Source organism: Malania oleifera, chromosome 3 (genome assembly GCF_029873635.1).
Source record: "Malania oleifera isolate guangnan ecotype guangnan chromosome 3, ASM2987363v1, whole genome shotgun sequence".
Classification (NCBI taxonomy): domain Eukaryota; kingdom Viridiplantae; phylum Streptophyta; class Magnoliopsida; order Santalales; family Ximeniaceae; genus Malania; species Malania oleifera.
Window position 1 is genome coordinate 103,233,890 of NC_080419.1, and position 9,465 is coordinate 103,243,354.

Here is a 9,465-nt window from a genome sequence, read left to right on the forward strand (position 1 = left end):
GGTTGAACTAGTGACGAAAAGAAGTGAGACCCAACCTATCCATCTAAAGGATACCTTTCAGAGAACGTGGTAAAAGATGTTATTTTTCGTAGATGACATTGTTTCTTATTTCTCCTTCTCTAACGGGAAAATTTGCCGCACTATTGTCTTCCCTATATTGATGGATCACCATGAAGTTCACTCCTTCTAACTCCACCACGAGGTCCTCCCAAAAATCCCAAAGATACCACAAGGCACATCTACCTTTTCGAAGCCAATCAACAACAATTCGCGGGTCACTTTCAATAATCACATTAAAATAATGAAGTGGTTTGCATATATGAATTCCTTCCAGGATTACTTTTAATTCCACACTATAGATCGTACCATTTCCAAAATAGCTTGAAAAAGCTGCTTTCACCATGGCATGGCAGTCTCAAATAATTCTTTCACCTCCTGAAGTACCCAGATTGCCCCTACAGCTCCCATCACAATTAAGTTTTATCCACCCTGCTGGGGATTTAACCCATGAAATAATTTTTCCAAGCCTGCCGCAAATTCTCTAATGCTAAATTTGAAACTCTTTCAAAATTGTAATGTCCGATATCTTCAATTTATGAAGAGAATTAGAGTTCTAAGCTAAAGAACTAACCCAGAATCGAACACTTCCCACGTCTGATCTGTACTTTGATAAACTCCTTCCACCTTCCATTCTCACTTTGCATCTTCAATTTCAGAGGCACCACATAATCAAACACAGAATTAGACCGATTAAAATACCTTTAATAGATGATTTTCGAGCATAATGGAACTAGTTTGCAATTCTGTTTTTCCACGAAAGGAACTGTTGGAAAGTAATCCTGAACACCACATTAGCCCAATGCCAAACCTCTAAAGCCACCTCGCCTAAAGAAAGAATGCGATCAGTTTTTTCCTGGCTTCTCTACACGCAACAATCACAAGCCGAAGTAATCGATATTCTTTTGGCCTGAATTCTATCATCTACTGCCAAGTATCTAAACCAAGCTTTCCATAATTACATTGAGATTCCTCTAGGCAATAAAGAATTTCAAAACTAGTCATTCCACTCAAAATTATCACTTTTGCTCCTCACTGTCTCCCATGCCATTTTTGTAGAGAAATTGTCGTCAGGGGCAAGCTTCCAAATGAATATATCTTGATCACTTTTACTAGCTGGCACATTATGCAAGATTTCCATTGTTCTGTCAACCCTAACTAATTCCATTAATAAATCAGAGTTCCAGATGTTATTCAGCCAGCAATCCTTAATACACAATTTCTTGTTCGAAATATTCTCAGTGCACATAGCTAATAGGCCTAATGTAAGCCACCTATAGAACCAAAAAGAAGAGTTCCCACCTCTCACCAAACTTTTAACATTATCCATAACTTCTGAAATGGTGGCCATCATTGATTTCCAAAACTGAGAGTCATTTGGTCTCCTTTTTCTTATTAATAAATGATCACTTGTGCAATATTTAGCCCTGAAAAACTTGACCATAGATTGTTAGAAGTGAGCAGTCTAAAGACAAGTTTCATGAGAAGCGATTTTTAGACTTCTTTAAGATCTCTCAAGCCCATACCCCATTCCGAGATTGGTTTACAAATTTTTTCCCAAAATTGCCAATAAATCTTCCTTTTACCTTTCACCTCTCTCCATAAAAAATTAGCAAGAAGAGAGTTGATGCTAGAAAATGTGACCTGTGAAACATTAATAACCAACATCAAATGTATCGGCATGCTATACAACTCAAGTCTTAGTAAAATCAATCTTCCACCTTGTGAGAGCAATTTAAATTTCCACCCTACAATTTTCTTTCTAATATTCTCCACAAGAGGCTCCAAGATCCTAGAAGACAATTTTCCAAAAACCAAAGACACACCCAAATACGTAACTAGGAATTTACCTTCCATGAAACTCATGATTCTCAATAAATCACGTTTCCAAGCAGGAGTAATGTATTTCGAAAGGAACAACGTAGACTTTGTCTTGCTGATTTTTTGACCCGACCATTTCTCATACATCTCCAGAGTGTAAACCAAATTTCTAATAGATCTTTTCCCACCATTTACAAAAATAAGAATATCATCCGCATAAAGCAAATGTTAAACCAAAGGGGGCCCAATCGGATGTTTAAATTGTTCAATACGACCTGTCTCATAGTTTTTCCTAAGCAACCTTGTCAAAACCTCCTCCATTATGATGAATAAATAAGAAGAAAGTGGATCTCCTTGCTTCAAGCCTCTAGTCAATTGGGAAAACCCTTTAAAGGTTCCGTTCATCATAACGGAAAACCACGAGGACTCCACACAATTTTTTATGACACATCCCTCTCTTCTAGAATGAGAACAAATAGTTGGGTTGGATTAGGAGCTAGCCTACTTTCTAGACAAGATCAAATCTATTATTTGACATAATAACAACTTGGACAAAACCGGAAAAAAAAAAAAAAATTGACAAACTAGTTCACTTGGATGAATAAGATTGAAGCAAGGTCATTTAATTCTAATTATAAAGAAAAAATTACATATGCAATAAATATTTTGATCCATAAAAGTTAATTTTAAATGTTAAAATGTTCTAATAAGTTAACGATAAGTTGTCAAAATAACTAAAAATCATAAAGTTTAATTTTTTATTAATTTTTAAAATTAGTTAAAAATCAAATTATTAAAAAATAATAATAACGTAATAAAAGCATTATTATAATTTGTTTCTTCGTTATACAGAAATAAAAACACAAATAATACCAAATAGATGTGTTCTTATGTAATTTGTTCTCAAAATTTCATCTCAAGTGGTCTCGTTATTTAATATGAATATAATAAAAAAATATATAAGTGACTTCATTGCCTTAACTAAATATTATTATATAAATTTATTAGTACTACTATATTAGTTAGTTTTCCTAAAATTTAATTTTTCACAAAAAGATTACGAGCTAATCATTAGTTTTGAAATGAACAAATATATATATATATATATATATATATATATATATATATATATATATATGTTAAGGTCATAATAATTTTTTTCTACAAAAGTTTTTAACAATTAAGAAGTATGAACATACCATGCATGTATAAGTTTGCCCTAAATAACCTCATCTCACTAAAATGGCAAGATAAAAGATAATAAGTACCATTATTTTTATTATTTCAATAAACAAAGTATTCTCTAGAATATTATATAGTTAGCAAAATAATAAAATGAGGCCGGGCGCAAGAATTGATGACGAGACGATATTTTGGATTTCAATTTAGAAATCAACTCCCTTACTGCGCGTTCTTTAAATATCTTTAAACTTCCTTACTCTTCCTCAAATTTATTAATATTTGTTTGATTACTCTTTCAAATCCTTCGCTAAATGGGGGTATTTGGTCTAACTAGCATGGCCAAAATGCGTCGTTACGAGTTGCAACCACAGCCGTGCTTACGATTATTGTTTGCTATCATAATAGCTCTCTTGGTTAGTTAAATACCCTTATCAACTTGTTTTAATTTCAAAACATAAATTTGGTAAAATAATTGCTTTTAGAAAATACTTAAATTTGCACAACATCTTGGGTAAGTTTAATTTATAAGATATTTACTTCAGAGTGTTTTTTAAAAACAATGCACGCACATATAGATGGAGACAGCAGCATGTGATTCAAGTTCAACAAGTCCATATACACTGGACTCCATAAGAGACTCTCTGGTCAGACAAGAAGACACCATCATCTTCAGACTCATAGAGAGAGCAAAATTCCCTCTCAACTCTGCAACCTACAATGAATCTTATCTCCCGAAATGGTGCCCTACATGTGCTTACAAGACAATAGCTCAGTTGATAACTTGGGGAACAGAGTTTCTTCAAGCCAAGGTGATCGGTCTTTCTCTGTCTCTTCTGTATATCTCACCATGCTTGTTTAATTCCTTGGTATAGTTTTTGAGCTTCTAATTAATATGTTGTTTTCAGATTTTGACCTTCTGTTGCATGTTGATTGAAAACCAAAAAAATGGAAATCTTCAAATGGGTCTTTGCCTTTTTTATTTCATCCTTGCTGAAGATATTGTGGGTTTTGCTTGTCTGTTGCTATGCATATTTTTCGAATTTTTATATTTTTTTTTGTCAATCATTTTTTTGAAATATATATATATATATATATATATATATAAGCACCTTTCCTCAAATTATGATCAAATTACACGTCTCGAAAAATTTGTGGGTCGGTTTATCACTTTTATCTTGAAGCTTCATACTTGCGCGCTCATGGTGGTGGAAATTACATCACAGAGAGAGAGAGAGAGAGAGAGAGAGAGAGATGTATTGTTTATATGTATATATATATAGAGAGAGAGAGAGAGAGATGTATTGTTTTTGGGTAGAAATCATCGAGTAAACCTCTTATAAGGTTTCCAAAGTTTCCAAAATTTTCAAATTTTTCTTAAGATTTTAAAATTTTCATGTATCTCCTCTAAGTTCTCCGTAAAAGCGTTTGCCTTAATGAAAATTGATGCCTTTTTGCAAAACCTTAGGACTGTTCATAGGATTTTTTGAAACCTTATCCGATATTTCAAAGAGGCCTTATTTGAGAGAAATGTTAAATTTGAATTTCTGTAAATTTAGACAAACTATAAAACAAAAATCGTATTATATTGTATCCAAATTCACTCAATTGCAAATGTAAGACTCAAGATTTATGCTCTCAAGATAACACTATGTTTGGAAGGTTCCTATTTTCTGGGAAATTTGAAAGTTTCTTTTGTGCTAATACATATTGAATTAATGGAACTCTATTGTTGCAGGCTGGTAGATACGTAAATCCAGAAGAAATTCCCCTCTCCCCATATGCTCTACCGCTCCCCCTGGTGCACCCCAACTTCTCCAATGTAAGCTATATATTGTGCATTTATGCGAGATTTAATCTATATGTATATAAACCCTAACCATTAGTAATCAGGAATTAATTGATATTTGCATATCCATGCAGATTCTGTATCCACCAGCTGCGAGGGTTAACATGAACAAGAACATATCAGAGTTTTATTTTAAGCAGCTGCTTCCTCTTTTTGTGGCTGAAGGTGATGATGGCAACTACGCTCAAACTGCAGCTGCTGATGTTCTCTGTTTGCAGGTACTCACATGGATTATCATTTAGTTTGCAGAATAAGATAGCTTTTGGGGTTGGGAAGACCTTGGACCAGTCAACACTGGTGGGATGTCGGTGTTAGGGGAAGGGGATGATTCCAACAACACAAACACAACACAATCACACAGAAAACACAAATGAAATACGTAGTTCGGTCAAACTCGGCCTACGTCCACGGGAGAGAGGGAGTCTCACTGTATGATCGATAAGAAAAATTCAATGGAGGAGGACAACAAACTCTAACTCAACTCAAGCTCAAACCTCTCTGCCCCACACACAGCTCTCTTCTGCACTCTGTATATTTTTCTCACACACACTCTCCGCCTTACTCTACAAAGCAATATATTAATATATACCAGAGAGAAGCATTGAGATGAAGCAGCAACAAAAATGAAATGCATGCTCGAGGTTGCACATGCTCCATGAGCTGTATCTTCCCAAGCAAAAATAAATGCACCCACATGGGTGGGTCAACAGCCGAATATGTGATGCCGCCGATTTGAAGTTCAAAAGCTAAATTTGTTTTTTGGTGTATAGGCTCTCGCAACAAGAATTAATGATGGGAGAATTGTGGCTGAGCTTAAATACATAGCTTCCCCAAAGGACTACGGGCCTGCAATTCTTGCTAAGGTACAAATTATATGAAGCCATGAATTAATTACATTTTTGAAGATATAAATGCATGAAATTTCACTCCCAAATTTTGTTCCACAAAATCCATACTCTTAAAAATGGCTTGAAAATTTTTTAACTTTTTAAACTTGAGCAAAAAAAATAAAAAGAAAGAAATGCTTCTTTGGCTAATTTTAAAATTGAGGATCATTTTTTTTTTCAAAAAATAAAATAAAATATGTTTTTCCTAATTTCTTAGGGGAATAAATTACTACATGTGCTTATCTGTATAGTATAATTTTTTTTATGGAATTTATTTCTAACAAAAAAAGAGAATACACAAAGTACATATGCATTTTGTTAGGAAAACTATATATTAAAAGACCTCATAAAAGTTTCATTAAATTTGACTATAAACTATACATGAAAACAAATGAAGCACATATCTTACACATACACATAGATGCATAACATATTTTTTTGTTTCGAAAATTTTTCGAAGAACTATACATCTACCATTTGTAAGTTGGATTAACAAATAAACATAGAGAAATTTTATGATTTGGCTTTCTTAATTTTAAGCTAATGCTTTAGATTTTCTAATTTTTTGAGGAGTAAATACTCTCAAATGAAGTTGTTAATCAACAATTCCTATGTATCTAACATTTTTTCATTCCGAACAAACGTATATCATTTAGCATAAAAAATAAACGTAGAGAGCATCATGATTTATTTTGGAATTCTTATAACTAACATTGTATACTTTCTAATTTTTTAGGACATAAATACTCTGATGAAGCTATTAACTGTCCCGAGTGTTGAAGAGATGGTGAAAAAAAGGGTTGAGAAGAAAACCAAGGTGTTTGCGCAAGATGTGACACTTGATGACAACAAGAACACCACTTCAAAGTACAAAGTTGATCCAACAATTGTTCGTCAACTCTACGAAGCCTATGTGATCCCTATGACAAAAGTTGTTGAGGTTGAGTACCTCCTTCGCCGCCTTAATAAGTAGTTACATCGAAGTTAGTACAAATTAATGACATTTCACATGATCATGTGGTAGCCAGTATGCACTCTATAGACTGATCATTGAGATGTGCACTCTTTAGCGAATTAATTATGTAACTTACATATTTGCTTTAATAATAAATTTGGAAGTGTTACAAAATCTCAAACAAATGTCAATGTAAACACTCCATTTTGTCCGACCATTATATAGCAAAACTTTAGGAGCTTCTAAATTTGTTTACTCTTTTTAATTTAATTTTAGTTCTATCTTTTCAACCATTAGTTAGAGGTGTCATCTAAGGTCTTCACGTAGTCGGATCTCTCATTTTGACTCTCTCAGTCTCACCACCCTGAAATGAGATTTCATTCATCGAGATGTTTGTACAAAGTGCTTTTTACATTCATTCATCCATGTGCATCACAAGTACAATATTCAAAGGGAAAAAGGAAATACAAAAAGGAAGATTGAGCTTCATTCTTGGGGTTGCTTGCATTGGGCCTCACTCACATACATTCACCTTCATGCGCGAAAAGTTTCAATTTTTTGATTCCCCTTTGGACCTATATGTGAAATGGCTGTCTAATTTGGGCTAATTGGTGATTTGATGCTCACTTTGGGCCTTATTTTGAAATGACAGCCCTTGTAGGCTTATTTTGAGGAGTTAAGGTCCATTTTAGGACATTCCTTTAAATTGGAGCCCAACTTGGGTTGAGGGTAGCCAAAGGCCCAATTGGGGGTTCTTCAATTAAGAAAGTAGCCATTTCCACATAGCTGCTCATAGGGAGTAGGTATGGCATGCAACTGTACTCCCTTTCCTATACAGCATATTCCCATGAATCTAGTTCCCGTGTTTTGCATTTCTTGTGGAGCTAGTTCCCATGTCATTGTGCCTATAAGTAAGTGGCAGAGGTTCAAAATTTAGCAAGCTGAATAACGAGTAATCAAGGAGAAGGAAACTTTTGTGGTAGACAATTAATAAGAAAAAAACAAATGAGAAAGTGTAACGCCTTAACCCTCTAAGTGGGCTCGGAGTACTACTAATCCATTCATTTACCTGATAATCCACATTCTAATATCATGTACGCAGTGAAAAATATAATTATAATCTCCACAAATATAATACCAGAGTTTACTATTTCTATCTATAATCCAAAATAATTATTCATCACATGTATTCTCATATATACACATATGTCTAAAAAAATTCAATATTCAAAAACACTAGTATATTTTACAATCATCCATATCTTAGAAGACTCAAAACATAAAACATAAAATATAAAACATAGAACATAACTACATACAACCCAAAATATCAGTTAAGTATATACCCTTTCTTTTCTATATCCCAAAAAATGTTACAAACACCTCGAGCTCTCTAAGCTCGATCTCATGGAGGTCTTGAAAAAGATAAGTTCATATTCGGGTGAGACACATCTCAGTAAAGGAAGAAACAATATATTAAAATAGCATGTGACTAACATGAGGTTTGTAAATAACATAAGTATACATTTTCATTATTTGCAAATCATTAGCATAATTTTTGAAATCATTTCCTACTCCTAATCAAACACACGCAAGACATTTTACCCACGAGATTACCCAAGGATAGGGGTGATTACCCGCCCATACAAGTAGCACCCCTCTGCTCAAATACTTTAGGTAACCCAAAGGTCACAACTGAAGCATACCAGAGCCCTCACCTTACTCAGTAAGCCCCTAGGTAGTGATGTAATCTCGTACTCACACAATTCATACAAAGGTTTACCAGTGAAAGCCCCGAGGATAAGGAAATCTACCCACTGATACGAATAGTTTACATCTGCTTTAGCACTTTATATAGCCTAGTGCCACATCTAATACTCACTAGGACACTCACCTTTCTCCACAAGCCCTCGGGCGAAGAGTTTGCCCTGCCCAAACGTAACACGTTCTACTAGCATACATACTGATAATACCATAATACATTATTTTGTCTGTTGTTATCCTATAATTCTTAACTGTTCATGTTCTTAGCTTAATCATTTCATAACATTTCACTTTACGTGACTTATTCCATTTCACATTGTTCGCATTTCATATTTCCTTATCATTCTCATTGTCCTTTAATCACAACAGCTCCCTTTTGACTATTACTTTTACAGCCCTCTTTTGGCTGTCATTAACATGATCTATAGCTCCCTTTTGGCTGTCATGAGCATAATCCACAGCACCCTTTTGGCTATCATAAACGTGATCCACAACTCCCTTTTGGCTGTCGTAAACATGATTTACATTAACAAACACATGCAGCATATTCCATATAACATTTCATTTTAGTACACTTCCTCCATAACATGCATCTCATACATATAACATAGTCCCATACAAGGTTCAATTTACTCATGCCACACTATTTAGCAGTAAAATTCACATATATGTATTCCCCATAAAATAAGTCAACCTACATTTAACATTCATATACTCAAAATATACCTTTCTTATCTTGCAGAATTATCTTGAAAATTTCTTTCACTTTCATCAGTTCATTTTCACATATACATAACTAATAAATAGCTCTAAGCTCAGAAAACATAATTTAAATGGTTGGCATTTTAAACTCATACCGAAACATATACACGTATAATTAACACATTTCATTTTTCATCAAATTCATAAAAATTCTGGTTTAATATATAGTTTTCCCCTTACTTGGTTTCTTG

At 33.8% G+C, this 9,465-nt stretch overlaps 1 protein-coding gene across 2 annotated transcripts; it reads left to right on the forward strand.

Moving 5' to 3' along the window:
• Positions 1–3,334: 3,334 nt before the first annotated feature.
• On the forward strand, positions 3,335–6,995 carry LOC131150855 (chorismate mutase 2-like). Of its 2 annotated transcripts, none has more exons than XM_058101894.1 (6): positions 3,335–3,473; positions 3,636–3,926; positions 4,796–4,879; positions 4,981–5,124; positions 5,677–5,769; positions 6,530–6,995. In XM_058101894.1, the coding sequence occupies exons 1-6, from the start codon at positions 3,372–3,374 to the stop codon at positions 6,764–6,766; spliced, it is 951 nt and encodes a 316-aa protein (XP_057957877.1). In that variant the 5' UTR covers positions 3,335–3,371; the 3' UTR covers positions 6,767–6,995. The 2 variants fall into 2 exon arrangements, with proteins under 2 accessions (XP_057957877.1, XP_057957878.1); XM_058101895.1 differs by having other exon boundaries at positions 3,636–3,869.
• The last annotated feature ends 2,470 nt before the right edge of the window (positions 6,996–9,465 follow it).

Excerpts from the sequence above, each read along its gene's own strand:
- LOC131150855 (XM_058101894.1), top strand. The coding sequence starts at position 3,372 with ATGGGGGTATTTGGTCTAACTAGCATGGCCAAAATGCGTCGTTACGAG. Across the intron at positions 5,125-5,676 it reads CTGATGTTCTCTGTTTGCAG|GCTCTCGCAACAAGAATTAA; the intron begins GTACTCACATGG and ends TTTGGTGTATAG. Across the intron at positions 5,770-6,529 it reads GGCCTGCAATTCTTGCTAAG|GACATAAATACTCTGATGAA; the intron begins GTACAAATTATA and ends CTAATTTTTTAG.